The following is a 19,849-nucleotide window of genomic DNA, read 5'->3' on the forward strand; positions in this document are numbered from 1 at the left end:
AAAAGTATTGGGACACCTGCCCATTCATTGTTTTTTTTAAACAAATAAAAAATATATATCCAGCTGTTGTTGGAGTAAATGTCTCTACTGTGCAGGGAAGAAGGCTTTCTACTAGATTTTGGAGGAGCCTTGCTGTAAGGATTTGATTGCATTCAGCGTTAGTGAGGTCAGGATGCTGGATCATCACCTGGCCGATTTGCCCTCAAATCAATATCCCAGTTAGGTGAAGTTATGACAGAGCTAAATTTTGCAAGATGGACCATTAGAGTGCCGACCCAACTTCCCCTCCTTAGCCCTATATGAACCCTCCATTTTTACCCCATCTTCATGATGAACAACTTCGCACCCACCTCCACACACTCTCCTCCCTTTTTCTCGGTTGTTCACATTGATTAGAGGTTCTGAACGTTGGTTTCAAGTCATTTTCTCACAGTCCCACTGCTTCACATCTCAATGCAATCAAGTTCACACCTGGCATTAGGCACGGTGCCAGCAGGTTCATGTGTATCTGCTCCAGAGAGTCCTATTTTATTGGCTTATCTACAGGGACTACACAAACTGTGTGTGCATTTGCACATGTTTAATGAACAGGTGCAGCTGAAAGTAGCTGAATGCATTCATTATAAGGGGTGTCCACAAACATTTTTTATACATATAGTGTATTATTATATATAATGCTGGACTGATTTGTTTTGGGAAATTCAACCTTTCTGACCGAAGGATGCCCCAAAAGAAAAACTAAGCCAAGGCCTTTGATGGCCTTCAGGTGCTTCAGGTGCTTCAGGAGTTCTGCAAGGGAGGACAATCTCCCACAGTCACCAATTTGAAAAAGTTGTCCGGCATGACACCCCAACCTTGCTCACCCATTTTTTTTTTTAGACTGATTCAACCTTTCTGACCATAGGATGCCCTTAGAGACGATCTAGGTCTGCGCCTGAGTTAGTCTATGGGTTTTTGATAGCACTGTCAGGCAGGACAAGGTCACAGGGTTAGAAATAGGGCCACGGCCAACATATGTGGGTACGGTGACCCTCAGGCCAAAGGATAAGGACTTATGGCCAGTTAAATGGCCAGTTAAATGGCCAGCAGATGCTTTGATAATGTTGGCCATCTTGGGTATGTTTTACCTTGGATAGCGTGAGCACATCCCAGGGATGTAACCACGGATCGTTTACAGTGCAGATCCCTTTTGGTGGCCTCTGGAAAACAGCAGATGATATGGATCAGAGAAGCAGCTTTAGAATTTGAGATCCCATATGCTGGGGACAGTGATGTTGGGCCAGAACTCTTGAGTCTAGTGCTGGATCCACAAAAGGGCCATCTTCTGGCCAAATGGGGACCACCAAGCCAGTAAACACACAACCTTTGCATACATATGCATGTGTTACGTACAGGGATATATTTAGAGCTTCTGTTTTTTAGTGTAAATACATCCAAGCTTCACCTTACTTGCAGCACAGGAAGTGACTGCACTGTATTTAATGTCACACGAAAAAGATTTGAGTCATGTTTACTGCCATCACTGCAACACAAAGCTCCGCAGGGGGCATGGGATGCTCAGAATGTGCAACTAACTTTGCTTTGCTGGAGACGAACGCACTGAGGCAGTTTCATCGCCATCTACAATTATAAGGCAAACAATACTCGCTACCGCCTTTTCAGAGCCGTCAGAAGACACAGTTCTTTGAACTTACCTGCTGCTGCCAATGAAAGTGAATTTGGGCTTGAGATCTGTAGGTGCTGAAATTCCTATTGAGTGGATGGCTTTCCTTCATCTGGAACTTGAAAGGTGGAGTAGTTTGAATCCCAACGGAGAGACTTCATGCTGAAGACTCAAGACTGAGGTTTCAAAAGCAGGATCCAGGATTTCCAGCATGGTCTTCAGATGGAAAAGCCTGCATGACCCCTTTGCTGTTCAAGTCTGAACTACGTATCACCCTCCTGACCTTTCTGAGCTGCCTGTTTAATGCAGTAATATCCATCACTGGGTGTGGGCTGTTCCACTTTCCCCTTCGATTGGTATATCTCTGACTGTATAGACTTTATGGAAGCATGATAGGGTCTTGTGGTCCAGGACCCAGTGTCCCATTCTCTAGTACTCATTTCTCATTACTCTGGTTCACATGAGGCTGTGCTCATTTACACATTGGCAGCATTCATTATATTTATGGCCCCTTTTATTGTATAAAATAAAGTAGAAAGATTGTCTAGTATGAAGCTTATTGTTTATTAAATCAATGAATATTCAATAATAAGTCATATTGCTTGAAATACTGCTTGAGTCTGGTCTGGTAGCTGCCTGGAAATAAGGACTGTCCCTAGCAACACTCAACAGGCTGTCAGCAGCCTTTAGTATGTATGCGTCTGTTACGGATACAGGTGACCAATGCAAAATGCATTTCTTTAGTCCACAAATGAAGTTATTCTGCATAAACTGGAGCTTTTACATGAGACTGCTTTTGCCTTTGCTGTTGGCTGTGGGCAAGGAGCTTTCGTGGGATATTTAGTCCAGCAGATGGCGGCAGTGAGTAACTGTAGTTCACCATTCATCCATCTATCCATTTCATTATCTCCTCTTTCCTGGTGAGGGTCATGGTGGGTCCGAAGCCTACCCAGAATTGGTGGGTGCGGGGCATACCCAGAATCATTGGACACTCACACCTAGGGGCTGTTGTAGCATTGCAGATTTGGGAGCTGGGAGCAAAACCGGAGGCCCCTGCAGCTGCGCGACACATGCACTACCTGTATAGTGGGTATAGACCCACTGTGTCGTTCCAGTTCACAGCTCTTACATTTGTGGTTTTTTTTTTATTTTACATATGGATATCATCAGTTTTAATAGCTCCTGGTGCTGTATTTAGTTTAGTAGTTTATTAGTTGAGATGTTTTTTTTTTTAAATTTATTTAATGTTTTTAATTCCTTTCATAATTCCTTTTTTTATTATTTGAATGCAGTTCTTTTATTTAATTGCATTAAGTTATTGTTGAAAGTGTGTTGAAAGTATGAAATATATATATTACCTACATTTTAAATGGTATCACTTGCCAAAAGCCTTTCTGCAGTGCCTTGACATAGTGCATGTATTCTGATTCTGATTTCTGTTTGCTCTGCAGAGCTTCAGACAATTTAGGAGGAAAGTAAAAGTCCTTTATGTTTTTTTTTGCAGGTTTTTAATTGTCCTGTCTTGCCTGATTCTCAGCGTTCTGTCTACTATTGATCAATATCAGGCCCTAGCCCAAGAAACACTTTTCTGGGTGGTGAGTTTCATTATTATTATTGTTATCATTATCATTTATGTTGTTGTTGTTGTTGTTGTTATTGTCTATGAGTGCTTTCTGAACCTAAAACATCAGCTGTGGTGAAGCGTTTCTAACCAGCAGGGGGCGCCAGTGCTTCACATTTCATTAACTTGGACCTGCCTTACAGCCTGAAAAATGACCCACTAGTTGAACAGTAGCTGGAGGAGAATGCTGCCTTGTAACTATATTATTATTATATATATTATTGTATATTATATTATTAATAATAATTAAATAATTGAGACTGGACTGAGGTTTCTGTACAGTTTTCTAATGTTTTTTCCATCCAGTGAAAAATAGGAATAAATATGAAAAAATATGAATCACACTTTAAAGATAATTGACAGGTTCAATTGCAGTTTATTGACTGTATCCAGATGTTTATGTGTTGTAGGGTGCTACTGCATCCTCTCTCAGCAGACCAGTCATTCATCAGAAAATTGATTGATCCGCTTAGTCAGCTTAATTAATTTAACCAGAGATTCAGATCTGCTCAATATTCCAATCCTAACCTGTTTAGTAATTAAAGCGTACGCATTCAAAGGCATTGACCCTGGCAAGTGACCGTTATCAGATATGTTGATAATCAATACCGTAGTTAAGGCTAGGGCTTGCTCGCTTGCATGGTCCAGTTCTTCAGCGCCATATGCGAACATTAGCCGCTGCCATCCCCGCAATCACATGCCTGTTGTTGTTCTATTAAGCTGCCCTTTTACAGATCGTGGGGCAGAGACAAAAGGAGGAAGGAGAGAATCAATCAGGCCAGGCTGGCAGGGAAAAGGGAAAAGCAAGGGCCAGAGATTATATGTGTGATGGCTGGGCGCTGTAGGTCAGGGGTCAGTCCGGCCACTGGCTAATGGGATTAAAGCTATGCGCTGCGTTCATCAGGAGACGCCTCGCATCACAAGTTAATGCTGTGGCCTCCAGAGCTTGATGCAGGAGAAGAGCCTCGTGGATTAGCTTGGGCAGTGCTTGTTGTTTAAGAGGCCTGGAGCTTAGGCAAGCCTGTAACAGGTGTTCTCGTCTCCGTGTGTGGGGCAAGTCCGCCGTCAAATGTCAAGTAGGACGTCTACCAGCGAGCATTACGAAAACAAATGGGGATACATCATAGACAAGGACATTTCTCACAGGAAGTAGATTTGTAAACCTGAAGCCCTCCACCCCCTCCACCCCCTCCCCCCCTGTCTCTGAGCACTCCCTGCTTTAATGAGGCCCTCTGTATTCGCCTCACAGCTGTTGGGGTGAACAAAGGCAGAAACCATGCACTTTGCTGCCATACTGGAATGGGTCGAGTCATTCAGACCACTCTCTGGACTGTACCATGAGCTGAATTGCTTTGCAAATCGCAGGTATTTTCTTTATACTATGTTGATCAGATGATCGTGGAATTTCATAATTAGGCTTTTACAGGTTATGCAATATGCAATGGATATTATGAATAAACAGCATATTCACATTCACCTTATGTATCAAGACTCTTGATGCCAGGCATTGTAAAAGACATGGCCAATAGCAGGCCATAGCAATCAATCATTTTAGCAAATTCAAAATAAATAATAATAATCATAATCATAAAATAATAATTAAGGATTAGGATTGAGACTCCAAGCATTAGTGTTAGTCACCCCAAGATCTCAGCAGATCAGGAGCTTCTAAACACTTCTTAAGGATCTTAGTACAAATGCAAATAGGCAGAACTGTTGTTCAGACCTGTGAATCCATGTTAGCAGGGCACAATAGGAGTGCTACCGCACATTAGTAATGCATAACCTGCCGCGTGTGTCACTGACACATCCACCGACACCATTTCTATTCCACACGGTGACAGAGAAGGTGCATGTGTGACTCCATCATGGGCTGGTCACAGTGAGGGAGCGATAGCTCATCTGTGAGAAAGGCATGAGGTGCAGGAACACACAGGAACACACTCACACAGGACGTCCCACCACACTGAAATCCAACACCTAGAGACTCACACACACCCTACGAGCCGAGCCGCAATCCCACACGTGTAAACACCCTCTATCCCAGAGAGAAGTGAGATAGGCGTCTTCAAGCCACCTCCTTATGCTAACGAGGTGTGACAAGGCATGGTCACACTCTTCTGGAGTTCTGGCGCTTGAACTGCAGCAGTTCTCTTATGAGGTGCTAACCTCCATACAGAGCACCACAGCTACTGCAGAGGTATCTCCTGCATACAACACCCTTACATTAGTCAGCAGGCAGATGGCCTTGTCTTTGTGTTCAAAGAACCCTATGTGGCTATGTGCTATGTGTTCAAAGACCCCCCCCCCTTTCTCAGGACAGTTACAAAACTGTAACCCTTCAAAGGCCTCAATAATGATGGAACACGTTGAGCGTAGAGCATCCATGAATATGTAATAAGCCTTGGCCAAGGGTTCAGTCATGTATGGTAATGTTTAACTCCAAGCCAAAGAGGGCGTCTAGCTTCAGAATTGACCTTGTTTGTGATTCAACTGGAGACAAAGTAAACATTATTCATCAGCCCTTACTTTTCCAAATGATGTTCTTCCATGAACAAAACACCAATTAGCTGTAAGGAGTGGAGTGTTTACATGACTAAGAGACATTAGCTATTAGGAGGTAAAAGGACTTCCTAACCCCTAGAGGTTTTAAACATTTCTAACCCTGGCTTACAGAGGGTGTTACCAATCACCTTAAACAGCCATATTTCACCTCACTGTTAAGACCCTCTAGCCAATACGTACCCCTCCCCCCCTTTACTGACAAATGCCTTTCCTTTGTTTTTCATGGTGAAATCTACTGTGAGCATTACACAAGTTAGCCCTTAGCATTTTGTCACCACAGCTCCTGTTTGTGTGAAGCTCAGTCCATTTATTTTTGCTTTTTTATTTTTTTAATATTTTAAAGCCATAAAATATCCACAGGGCTAACCATCAACACTCACTTCTCACTTGTGTTTTTTTTTGGAAGCATTTCCAAAATTCCCAACAGGACAACTTGTTAAAAATTGATGTGTGGTTGGTGTGTGGTTGGTGATCAATGCCATGGAAGAACCATTTTTGGTTCCATAAAAAAACAAAAACTCGCTAAGAGTGCATCAGACTTCTGCTCTTCTAATGATGGATGCTATTAAACTCATAAACTGAACAAATCCCAAAACTGGTGGATGCCAGAATATTTGTGAAAACTGATGATTGATGATTAAAGACCCATGATTGTAAAAGAGATGTGTGTGAGTGTGAAGAACCTTTAAATTGGTAAAGAAGCTTTACCTCCAACAGAAGGTTCTTCACACTCACACACATCTCAGTTACAAACACGATTCATTATGGATCCAGAAGTGGTTCTTCTATGACAAAATAATCTTATATAGCATCTTTATTTGTAAGGATGTAATAAAAACAATAAAAAATTATAGAATTATAAAAATTATAAAATATATTTCACCAATATCAGTCAAAGTTAGCAAAAATCTTGCTTAGTGCTTATAGGATTGCAGCGGTGTGCAAGTTTTAGGGAAACCATGGAGTGAAACTTGATAGTTATCATACCTCGTACATTTGCTTAATATCGGTATTGGAAAGAAGTACAAGTGAATTCACTATGCTAAAAGAATCCTGCCAGTTTCTTACTATTATCAATATTTATTTAAAAAAAGTTGATTAATGGAGAAAATAATCACCAGTTTAATCCATAATGACAATTATCATTAATTTCAAATAAAATTATTAGAAGCATCATTTCACATGCAACTTTATTATTTACTTATTTGCTTTTAAAATGGAGACATTTTACATCTACTTTCATTAATAAATAGTTCCTAGATTTAGATATAGTAAGGCATTTGTTCAAATAAATCTTTAAAGGTCAATGTCTATAATAATATATAATAAGTAGAAGAAGAAGAAGAAGAAAAAGAAGGACAGCAACAACAACAGGAAGAATTGTGAAATTCCATATTTTGATACAGGAAAAATGTGATTTTCTCTGACAGTTATAGTGTCATGAAAATCTCAGGCCTGGGCTTATTTAAACCTTACGTATGGAGAGGTATTACATTTATGTTGCTACTATTCAAATATAATCTCAAATGCATGATTCATTACTGACTTTATTCACTTTGTGTTCATTTCACGAAAACTCAGTTTGTAATTCTGTAGTTCTGCATTTACAACACAAAATGTGGGATCATTGGAAAGTTTACAAGTGTAGTCAGAACTAGGGTTGCAAGTCTACCACATTTTCACAGTTCAATGACCATCTCTGAAAATGACACGGTATACAGAATACAGTATTTCACAATTCTTCCTTTTGCTGTTGTTGGTCTTGTTGTTATTATTATAATACATTTGCCTTTAAAGGAATTAAAACAGTTTGAAAAAAAAGCTTGAAACTATTTATTAATGGAAGTAGATGTAAAATGTGTCCCTAAAAATTAAATAATAAAGCTGCACATGAGTTGAAGCTCTTTATCTTTAACTAATGATTCTTTTCATCTGCTTATGCTGATTATTATAAGTTTTATACTCTGAAAATAGTAAGAAATTGGTGGGATTTTCTGTTCAGTTGCATTTTTGCAATGTACATTGGATTACAACCATCGATTCTCATACCATGGTATACCTAACAACAGTATACTGCTGCAGACCTAACTAAGAACTAATGATCATAAAATCACACTGTGCTTCTTTAGGGCTTTAATAACCTCAACTTCTAAAGATCAAATTACATTATATTACAGAAATTAGTTTCCAACGTTTTCCTTTTTTTGACCATTTGAAATGTAGTCTAATACTTTTTAGCTGAATCATCACAGATTCGTTGGTGTTGTCATGTCAGTGTTGTCAAGCGAATCCAACCATTTTGCTAGGCTCCCAGTGGACGCAATTTTTTTCATGAATGCGTAATGTAACCTTACGAGATGATGCCGATAGGTCAGCTGGCCCACGGCAGCTTCCCGATGTTGCTAGGGTGACCCGTTCCTCTGCTCGTCTTGATGATCACATTCCAGCTGCATTTTGAATGGGAAATCCTATTGCCACGGTAACGGGGAGAGGCCTTGCATCTGGGGTCTCATTTCCTCTGTCTCCCCATGAGCTACTCTCATGGCCCCTGGCGCCCACTGGTCGTCCACCCAGACCTTTTACATGACAGCTGGTCAGTGTGGTCACTAGCCTAGATTTAATTAGATACTGAGCGCTATGGGATGGGCTATGATGTCCCAGCAGTGAATAGGTACACTTTAATAATTAGTTCTTTGACGGTTGCCTGGACAGGGATGCAAAATTGAAGGCAGAGTAGACTTTTTATTTTATTTTATGGATTGGGAGTGTTGACATTAATATTATTTCTTTGGTATTTGCCTGGAAAGCAGCAACTGAATTAAACTACTACCATAATTCATCCTATAAATATAAATATCACAGTTTTTATTATAAAGTCCTAAAATATCAAATTTATTTAGGCCATATTCAGCCATATTATTCAGGCCTAAAGGGAAGCTTAAACAGTTAGAGATGTTGCTGTCCTGGTATGAGGCATCTTCCCTCACTCCTATCTGGTTTGACTCTGTTGTTGTCTTCTTAACACCCCCTGCCAACCACCCCCCCTCCCACCCACAAACACACATACACACACACACACACACAGTCCTCTTTTAACCCCCTGCCTACGTGCAGCAGGCCTGTCCTAAGCCTGTTGTTTCACTCCATTCTAAAGGGAGATTTGGACAAGTTGCCCGTCTGCCCAGTGCCAGGAACTGCCTCTTTCCCAGGCTGCCCAGCCCTCCAGACTGCTCATAGGACAGTGGGCTCCACAGCCAGCCTCATAACTCATACTTGTCTGGTTCCTCACGGCTCTCAATGGGGCCGAATCAAGTAGACTCTGAGCCTCCCTTTGTGTACCCCTGTTAAAGAGCGAGACAAGGGCAACTGCTGTTGTTGGCCGTGACCATGAACCAGCTTCCCTGTGTTGCCACATGACGCCTGTCAACCCTGCCTGCGTGGCAGAATGACTCTATTAAACTCAGCCTGCTTTGGAAACATTTGGAAAAATACATTTGAGATTTTTTCCACAACTCCAGTACCCTCCTGCGTATTAACTGTGTGGTCAATTCTATGTAATCTTGTTGAGATTACCATCTTTACGGCTCTTGGTTGCAGAGTTAGGTGGTCCAGAACAAAGAACAATATAGGCCATTGCCTCGAAATACCGTTGTAATGGTTTCAAATGGGCTAATCCTCTGGAGAATTTGAGAGATAGCCCCAAACTAAGGTTTGCTGTGAAAAACACTCTATTTTGTCATACAATAAAACTTCATTGTTTACCTTTATTTGCAGCAGGCGGCCATGGTTACGGAAATGAGTGACCACACTTTACTATAATTCGATGCATTTTAAACGAATACCATAGATAATACCCGTTGTCAAAGGACTTGAAAACCGCCTTTGTTTTAATGGTGGTAGAGATAGAAACCTGTGTGTCTCTCCTTGCCAGGAAATTGTGCTGGTGGTGTTCTTTGGAGTGGAATATGTGGTGAGGCTGTGGTCAGCAGGATGCCGCAGCAAATACGTGGGTATACTGGGAAGACTTCGCTTTGCTCGAAAGCCCATCTCTATTATTGGTAAGAGCACGGTCAATGAGTTTAACCTGTCTTGTGAACCCCTGTTGCCCTCTTAACCTGCAGGATTATTGGTCATGTTTTACTCCTGTTATTTAAAAATGGCTAATAATTTAAACCTGATTAGCTTTGGGAGTGAGGGACTGAAGTGTGAATGCTCTGAGCACAAGCTCCTGCAATTTAAGGTGTAAAAACTGCAATCGTCCACTTTCCAGCAATCCACTTTCCAGTTTTCTGCCCACAGATTTAATTGTGGTGGTGGCTTCGGTCATTGTCCTGTCAGTAGGCTCTAACGGGCAGGTCTTTGCTACCTCTGCTGTCAGGTAACGAGGCTCCAGTTCTGTTTTACATAATTATGGAACAGCTTCTGCTCATATTTGTGGTTCTTGGTGTGTTCTCACAGCTGGTAGTGATGTAGTGCATTTGTTGTTTTTTGTTGCCCAGAGGAATCCGCTTCCTGCAGATTCTGCGAATGTTACATGTGGATCGTCAGGGAGGAACTTGGCGGCTGCTGGGCTCTGTGGTCTTCATCCATCGACAGGCAAGATACTTCTTTGCCATGAGAGTATCACAGTAGTGTCCTCTAAGTTACTCTAAGTTATTTGTAAGCTCCCTGGGCAAAAAATTACTCACCTCGTGCGATTAAGGTGGTAGTAACTTCAGGCTCCTGCAGATGGTGTTGCATGAGGATGATCGGGCTATAAATGGAAGGTGGGTGCGACAAGATTAATAGATTGAGAAGAGGTGGTTCAGTGCAGTGAGCATCTCATTGAATCTCTGGAAAGCAGATGTTAATGACTTGCAAAGAGGTGTGACTGCATTTGGGCGTGCCCAAAGTCCATAGAGTGAAGGGAAAGGAATGGAAGCATACGGTCATACAGGTCTACCAGCAGTGGCAGAAATCCCAGTCTACAAGAAGTTCTTGAGCAGAAGCGAGCAAAAGCCTCTTGCATGCCACTCTGATCCATATGCAGAGGCGGTCCCTGTCCATCGGTTTTGTTTTTCGGCCACAATTCTGATGAGAACTTCCTGTAGACTGAGATTTTTGCCACTGCAGGTAGACCTGTATGACCGTATGCTTCAATACAGCTGCAGATTCAGCTACTTCCTTCACACTATGGACTTCGGCACACCCAAATGCAATCACTCCTTTAGGCCAGTCATTAACATCTGCTTTATTTTCCTTTCATCCAATGAGACGCTCACTGCACTGTACCTAAACTCTTCTCAATCTATGAATCCCGTCGCATCTGCAGGAGCCAGAAGTGACTGCCACCTTAAACACTAACTTTTTGTCTGGGAACTGAGTTATAATACTGAGTTAGGTATTTTAAGCACATTGATCTTTGACTCATATAGCACTTATAGAAGGTATTTACTTTATGCCATTTTGCCCAACATTGTAGATGCATGTATCAGATATACAGTAAATTACTGTAGCCCATTTGTTACTACACATTTTGTCAGCCACCTTCTACCTTGTCTGACAGTAGAAAGGTACCACAATAGAGCCACCTCTGGAAAATATTATTTAGGTGGCAGACTATTCTCGGCACATGGTGGGTTTATAGTGGGTGCTGGGTGCCTAATAACCTAGAAAATGAGTGTATGTTTATAATGAATGTGTCCTTCCAGGAGCTGATCACCACTCTTTACATTGGATTCTTGGGCCTGATCTTCTTCTCCTACTTTGTGTACCTGGCAGAAAAAGATGCCGTCGACAGCAATGGAGTCACAGAGTTTGCCAGCTATGCTGATGCTCTGTGGTGGGGAGTGGTAAACACATTTCAAAGTTTAAAAAGTTTACTGAACCACTAAAAGGAAAATCACAGTCCTTGAAGCCTTCACCTTTTGCATATAGCTTCACTTGTAAACAAGATACACTATGTTTCCAAATGTTTGTGGACACCCCTTTCTAATGAATGCATTCTACTTTAAGCTGCACCCATTGCTGACACAGATGCACAGCACATACACGCATACACAGCTTGTCTAGTCCTGTAGAGAAGTATTGCCAATAGAATAGGACTCCCTGAAGCAGGTTAACATGAACCTATTGGCACCATGCTGCCTATTGCCAAGCGTGGGCTAGTAGGGGGCTATAAATCCCCCCAGCATTGAGCTTTGGAGCATAGAGCTGTGTTCTCTGGAATTATGGTGAATCATCTCATACGTTTGGGATAATTTAAGGAGTTTGGGATGAGGCAGGGTGATGATCATCCAACATCCTGACCTCTCTGACACTTTTGTCATTGATTGCAACAAAATCCTCACAGCAATGCCCCTTTACACTCTAGTAGAAAGCCGTCTTCCTTGGACAGCAGAAACAGTTACTCCAACAAAACAGCAGCGTAAAGTAATTTTTACCACCCTGGATGTCAGAAGAAACAATGAATAAGCCGGTGTCCCAATACTTTTGTCCATACAGTGTATATCCATGTTCATGCTCATATGGAAGTGTCAAAATGTTTAGGTGCTCTGATCGAACTCACTGCTTCTAGATCTAACATTTTTTGCTAGGATCTAGAGGCCTTGTCAAAACTACGCACATGCTGTGTTCCTTCTCATGTTTAAGGTGACGGTCACCACTATTGGGTATGGAGATAAAGTACCACAAACCTGGATAGGGAAGACCCTTGGCTCCTGTTTCTCTGTCTTTGCCATCTCCTTTTTCGCTCTACCTGCTGTAAGTGATAGACCGTAACCTGGGGGACCCATGACCAATTTCATATGTCCAATGTAAAATCCTTCGCAGTAATAAAGATGAGCATTTCCTTCAGGGCATCCTTGGTTCGGGCTTTGCCCTGAAAGTGCAGCAGAAGCAGCGACAGAAACACTTCAACAGACAAATCCCTGCTGCCGCTTGTCTTATACAGGTCAGACTGAACTCAAGCTCAATGGATTGTCAACAGATTTGATTTCCCTTCATTTGCAAGTGCTTTTCACTTTGAACTCCTTTCATATTGCCCTGTTTTAGACATCCTGGAGGTGCTTTGCCATTGAGAACCAAGACTCCTCCACCTATAAGATGTTTGTACGCAAAAAACCTATGGCAGCTAACCCCTCAGCATCCAGTCCTAAAGCAAAGAAAACTGTAAGTATAAGATTACACTATCACAGTCTATCACATTGTGTTATTGTGTCATGATTAGCATGTTAGCATATGGATATTGTGTTAGCCTGAGGCTAACATATTTGCTTGTGGCTGGATTTGGAGATCTTAGAGGTTGATTTACTTTTATAATGTTAAATTCTCCAATAATTTATTGGTGACTTTAATTGAAAACTTAAAGGTTGACACATTTTCAGCCACTACATTTGACTGTATCAGAACTTAGGTAAGACTTTGAATCCATTGTACTGAATGGAGTTATTCGTTTTAGGGATTTGTATAACTATATAACAGCCATATAACTTAATTTTATTTTACACTGCATTTCTTTCAGTCTCTACCCACTGACGTAGTGCAAACATAGCCTTAGTTATGGCAGAACACAGATGCCCTGTATAGCAAATCAATTCACAACAATTTTGGTTATCATTAATTATCATACATAAGTTGTAATAAATAAATAAAAGATAAGAGGGGGAAAATGATCATATAGCACTGAAATATTAGGGAAAAAAATGTAAACATATGATAAAAGATTTTTAATTTCACTAAAAAAATATTTTAATGTTTAGTATAGAATATAAAAATAGAGTACAAAAGAAAACAAGTAAGAAAACACAGAATGTTAATTAATAGAATTATATGTATTTTACTTATCTTTAAAAGACCTAATTTAACAAACACTATATGGGCAAATGTTTGTGGACGCCCATTTTAACAAATTCATTCAGCTACTATAAGTTGCACCCATTGCTGACACAGATGTACAAATGCACACACACACACACAGCTTGTCTAGTCCTTGTAGAGAAGTACTGCCAATAGAATAGGACTCTCTGGACTCATTAACTGTTGGCACCATGAACTGACTGTGTTCCCTGGAATGATGGTTGGGGCTCCATTCAATCCTTTTAAGATGAGTTAGGGGGTTGGGGATGAGGTGGGGTGGTGATCGTCCAGCATCCTGACCTCGTTAACACTGAATGCCTTCAAATCCTCACAGCAGTGCTCCAAAATCTAGCAGAAGACCTTCCCTGGACACTTGAGACAATTACTTCACCACAAGTTAATACTTTAGATTTTGTAGGAAACAATGAATGAATAAACAGGTGTCCCAATATTTTTGTCCATGCAGTGTATGATAATATGTATGTGTATTACTGGTGAACATATGCTTTTTTTAGGTGAAGATGAGGAGAAAGATGAAGACCAGTGAGAAAGATAATGGCCCAAGTTCTCCCACAATCCCTACCATAACATACGACTTTGACGACGGTAGAGACCCCAGTCAGGACACAGTGTACAGTACTGAAACGTCAGGTACTATCAGTACCTTACTGAACTGGCAGGTTCTTCGCTGATCATGACGTTGTCCTTCTAGTAGCTCAGAATTCTGCTCAATCATGTTTTTCTGCTTTCACTGTACTTGTCCTCTGAATCAGTGTAAGGGTGGTACTGATGATTTGCTCACTTCTCTCTCTCTCTGGTCTCTACTCATTACAGAAGCAAATGCTCTGAGAAGATTTGGTGAGCTGCTGTTAGTGTCTGTTGCTGCATGCCTCTGTATAGTCAACCTCTCCAGGTTTTGGTGTGGGCTTTTTTTCTGTGTATATGCTGAACATGCCTGTTTCTTTAGTTGAATACTTTTCTGTCCTGATTCATTCGGCAGCATGGTCTGCTGAAATGCTTGAAAACTCTTGCGAATAGCTTAGATACAGCAGAAGAGATAACCCGTATTACTCCCTCCCCTTGCAGAACGGCAACAGTCCTGGACCTCTATAACCTCCTTCCAGTTCTCCCCTCCTCCAGGTAACCTGATCTTAGCTATTAGGTCTGCTTAGCCCCAACCTAAAGAGCGCCAAAGAAACAGTTCAGGCAGGGAGAGGGAGGAAATACTTAATTGTGGCACCTTCCTGTTGGTATGAGGTTCTGTTTGGACCGGAAATGGTGAGGGAATGCCAGTTGTGTCCCTTCTCTCTTTTTTCTTGTGTTAACTGTGGAGTAGCTTGTTATTTACATAGTTATAACAGTTTTAAATTATGTCTATTTATGGAGAGTCTTTAATTTGTTATCACTATACAATAGTTGCTATTCATGGTAGGGATGTCCCGATCCAGACATATTTTAATTTGGCAGGGTATTGGCTATTTTATTCCCAGTCTAATGCCCAGCGGACGTTCTCAGAAGGTAAATAGAGGAGTTGAGAGTCTGCAGTGTGGAGATATTTTACAGTGGAACATAAAAAAAAACAGACCATAATATCTGAACCTTTATAAAACTCACTGAAACGCTTTGTTTTACCAGCGGGAGAACCGGCACTCGCCTTTCTCTGTTTCTAAACCAGCACAGAAGAGCCTATTCAGAACCGAGTGGAGGCTAATGCTAATGCTAACACACACACACATACGCTATAGAAACCCCAATCACACACAGCACATTCACCCACTATATTGCAATCAAATCCCCACAGCAATGCTCCTTCAAAATCTAGTAGGACGCTTTCTTCCCTGGACAGTACAGGCAGTTACTCCAACAACAGCAGAATAAACTTACTGTCACAAGAAATAATGAATGAGCCAGGTGTCCCAATACTTTTGTCCAAAGTTGCATATGTTTTACTGTAAGTATTCGTGTGTGTGTGTGTTTGTAGTGAAGAAAAGTCCAGGACTTTTGGATGTCCAGTCCCGTCCCCCACTGCAGAGGAACAGCAGTTTTGCAGATGATCTGGAGCTGGAGGCCGAGAAGGACAGCCTTCTCCTGCCTGTCACTCACGTGTCACAGTGAGTAGGAGCACAGAAAACACACTGATACACACATCCAGTGTGCTTCACAGCGCTTGTCATTTCTGCCTTCTCACAAATATGACAGACATCACTGCTGCACAAGGTGTTGTACTTGTTAGCATGGTTTTATCATCTGCAGTAGCACTGAATGAAATCTAAGGTAAAGGGGATGATCTCAGTAGTCTTTACTAGCTTTAGTCTGTCTTAGGATGGGTCCCTTTTGTGAAGACAAAAAAGTGTCAATCATTCAAGCCTATCACATTCCACAGTGTTACGGGGTTGAACATGATAGTGCTGAAGAATAGCATGGCTAAAATACTGGTGAGGTTTTGATTATGTAAACACGCTAGTAAACAGAGTGGGCAATATCGAGGTCAGCAGCAGTGGTTGAGGTCATGTCCATAAATCGTACGATAAGTCGGAAATGTACGAGTCGTGACAGACCTTGGATCAGGATATGGGTTTCAACGTTGAGCTTGTCGAGTTTGAGTTTGTCGAGTTTGAAAGGAAAGGTAATTGTACTTCTGTTTGCACCATGTGGTCAAAGAGACTTTTGAGAGATGATGTCACTTCCTCAAAATGATCCAACCGTTATTTTTATGGGGTTGAATGGGACTGACTGACAGCAGATAATGCTGTAATATAAAAAAATCGAATTGTGAAAGAACTCTATTATAATAATTATAAAAATATATAAAAAAAAATAAAAATATAACCTTTTTTCGATTGCAGTACTTAGTACAGTACCTTTACAGTATAGTGTTAATTGCAGCAGTACCATAGAACGGACTGTTTTTGTTCCCTAAAGATTCATAAAGGTTCTGTTATGGACCTTTTTTCTTAACCATGGACCGTGGCTGTCCCTTTTATACTGTTAAAAGTATAAGATCCTTAAGGAACCTTTGGAGGTTCTTCTCCTTGAAGATTTCCCAAAGCACCTCAAGAGGTTCCTCCACAATTTTCTTTCAAATTGAAGAACCCCGAAAAGTGCCTAAAGTACCTTACACTTTTAACAGTGTAGTACCTAAAGGTTGTACAGGTTAGCAGGCTTGCCTGCTTTTATCAGCAGTTAGTACCTGATTATCTGCAGTTCGTACCTAATTAAACCTGAGACCTTCTGAATGGTCTCAGTGACCTGCTAATCTCCTCACCTAATGTGTAAAGCAATTACAGCACATTTCTCCCCACTCAAAACAAACCCAACCAGCCCACCTCGCTTCTGGTTTTTGGTGGCAAAACTGGTGGAAATGGGGCAGATTTCCGGAGTCTAATGCCCTGCGGTTCCCAAGAAGAGAGAGCTCATAGGGCGTGGATTGCCTGCAAGCAGCCTATTAGCTGTATCTCTGTGCCCCATTAGCCATGTAGCATGCTGAACAGGCCACTGAAGAGTCCACGCTCTGCTTGCTGTTTGTTTTCCACAAGCAGAAGCTGTGTACTGTAAACCTCCCACAGCGACGAGGGCAGTGCAGAAAGGCGGAGTGGCCTGGTCAGTTAGTGTGAATTGGTCAGTTTGTGTGACTCTCGTGGGCTGTAAGGATGTGGCCTGTTTGCATGTGACCGATCATGATGTTGTCTCTGGCGTGGCACAGTTAAACCACTAGAGGGCTGTAGAGGTGTTTCCTTCGACTTCAAGTGGTGCTTTGCTGCCAGCGATGGTGTGAATCTAGGCACTTTCAGCTGCCAGCGCATTGTTCCCCCTGCTTTAGGTTAAATGGCAAAGCAATGCTTCTATGACTTCCTTGGAAAGAATTTGCAGTGTAATGCAAACTCATCCACCATGACCTTCAGAAGCCACATATACCATCAAATCAAATCACAGCTTGTCACATATGTAGTCATACATGGTGCAGCTATGAATACGTGCTTTAATAACTGTCAGGTTACATGAAACAATAAGATATGATAATAAAATATATAAGATATAAGGATCAAAGGCAAAAATAAAATAGAAATAACATTTCACTGCTTCACTTTTTGACATAATGTAAATCTCTCTGTTGATCTTTACATTGTGTCAGAATGTCATGATGAATAGACCAACAGAAATGCTCCAAAATTGCTTGCAATAAAACCTGACCGTGACGATATATACAGAGGGAATATGATAATATATATATATATATATATATATATATATATATATATGTGTGTGTAATTGTAATATATATAATATACAATTACATATTTATATATAGCCTCAGTGTCAGAACATCAGAAAGAACACAAAAACAATATATTATTATATTATATATTGTTTTTGTTTTCTTTCCGATGTTCTGACACTGAGGCTATATATAAATATGTAATTGTGTGTGTGTATGTATATATAGTTTAAAGTTCGTACATAGCTATACACACTACAAATGCTTTGCAAACTGCCCGCTTATTATGATATTAGATATATAAAATAAGAATATCTAAAATATAAGATACAGCAAAGAATATACAGCTTGTGTCAAATAATCTAAATAAACCTGTATATGTATGTATATATATATATATATATATATATATATATATGTAATCTGCCATACTTTCAATAGTAAAGGCCCAGTGTCTGCTGATATTCAGGATATTCTATTTTCTAGGGAACTATATTTTCTAATATAAACAACCATTAGTCTTGTTTTAGGTCAGACAGTGTAAAAACTGCAGTGCATCCTTCATATTATAAACAGAACTGTAAAGTTAGGCTGAAATGGCAGGTTATGCTGTTAGTATGTTTGTAGAAATGGATGACATGCCTTTTTTCTCCCAGCTGGAGCTTTGATTTGGTTCCACCTCTCTCTCTCTCTTCTTCTTCAGCACACATATTACATCTCGTCCACAAAGGCTCTCTTGTCACTGCCTGCCTCTGTTTGATCTTTGAAGTTTAATGAGCTTTCACTCATCTCACACTGAGATGCAATGGTAACAGCTGGCTCTCTCTCCTTTTCTTTCTGCCCCTGCTCTCTCTCTCTCTCTCTCTCTCTCTCTCTCTCTCTCTACCTCTCTCTATGTCTGCCTCTCTTTCTCTCTTCTGTCTCCCTCTCGCTCTCATTTTGGCTGTGATGCTTGTTGACTTATTTATCTGCTACAGAGAGGAGAGGGAGCTCCTCACAAAAGGAGGTCAGATAAGATGCCAAAACTAAAACTCTTCTTCTTATCTGTCTTTCTTTCCTGCACAATATTCCCCTGCTATCATCCTCTCTGCTCCTCTACTCTTAGGGCATGTTGCTCACAACCTTTCTCCTGCACTGACCTCTGACCTTGGCCTGTTAACTTAAGAGGAGGGAGAGGCCCAGAGCCCTCCCCGTGTCTGCAGCTGAAGCAGCTCGGCTGCGCTGGGGGTGGGGAGAGAACAATGCCGTGACTACGCCTCTCTGACTGTGTGCACACTCTCTTACGCCAAACTCACCCACACATACACACACACTTACAGGCCACAATAGGACACACTTTCATCAAATTCGTCAAAAATATCAGTGGACTCAGAAGGTTTGAGGCATGAAAAAGCTTATTTTAGATTTTATTTGGTTTACAACATAAAATAAGTTGAAATACTGAGGATAGTGCAGCATTTTCACTGTCAGTATTTTTATTCACTAAATGCAAAACAAACTCCTAGAGTTTCCTGCAAAGACTAGAAAAAACGAAATGTCAGAAATAGTTAATTTGAGATGCTGTGGTTTCTTCAGAAAAGAGTTCCAAATATTTTTATTCACTAAATACAAAACGATGTAACATAAACTATGTTATTATTAACATATAAATAAAATATCACTTTTATTTGCTAAATAAGTAAAGAATTTCAAATTTGAACAATTGCAGATGTGAACATGAAGTCTGCTAATGCTGTGAAAGCAACAGCAAAAGTTAACCCCAAAAGACTTAAAATGTCTGATAAACTTAAAGACTTAAAGTCTGATAATAAAGTGAATTTTCTCACAATAGGACTAATTTTATTTAGCAAAAACCTAAAGTCCGATATAAATACTGAACAAATATTATAGCATTTTATTCCCTACATAAAAAGATGACGTCCTCTTGGTGCAGATGGAAACATAGTCT

The 19,849-nt window shown here is 40.7% G+C and overlaps 1 protein-coding gene across 1 annotated transcript in view; it reads left to right on the forward strand.

The window, feature by feature from the left end:
* kcnq1.1 (potassium voltage-gated channel, KQT-like subfamily, member 1.1) overlaps window positions 1-19,849 on the forward strand; it is a 57,375-nt gene that overhangs the window by 11,832 nt on the left and 25,694 nt on the right. Inside the window, exons 2-13 of the mRNA XM_072671260.1 lie at window positions 3,168-3,258; window positions 9,781-9,907; window positions 10,149-10,227; window positions 10,349-10,445; window positions 11,540-11,680; window positions 12,480-12,590; window positions 12,685-12,780; window positions 12,882-12,998; window positions 14,201-14,336; window positions 14,520-14,543; window positions 14,772-14,825; window positions 15,667-15,796. Of these exons, the coding sequence (XP_072527361.1) occupies window positions 3,168-3,258; window positions 9,781-9,907; window positions 10,149-10,227; window positions 10,349-10,445; window positions 11,540-11,680; window positions 12,480-12,590; window positions 12,685-12,780; window positions 12,882-12,998; window positions 14,201-14,336; window positions 14,520-14,543; window positions 14,772-14,825; window positions 15,667-15,796 (1,203 nt within the window). The remainder of the gene's footprint in view (window positions 1-3,167; window positions 3,259-9,780; window positions 9,908-10,148; window positions 10,228-10,348; window positions 10,446-11,539; window positions 11,681-12,479; window positions 12,591-12,684; window positions 12,781-12,881; window positions 12,999-14,200; window positions 14,337-14,519; window positions 14,544-14,771; window positions 14,826-15,666; window positions 15,797-19,849) is intronic.

The sequence above is a fragment of the Salminus brasiliensis genome, chromosome 25, assembly GCF_030463535.1.
Source record: "Salminus brasiliensis chromosome 25, fSalBra1.hap2, whole genome shotgun sequence".
Lineage (NCBI taxonomy): Eukaryota > Metazoa > Chordata > Actinopteri > Characiformes > Bryconidae > Salminus > Salminus brasiliensis.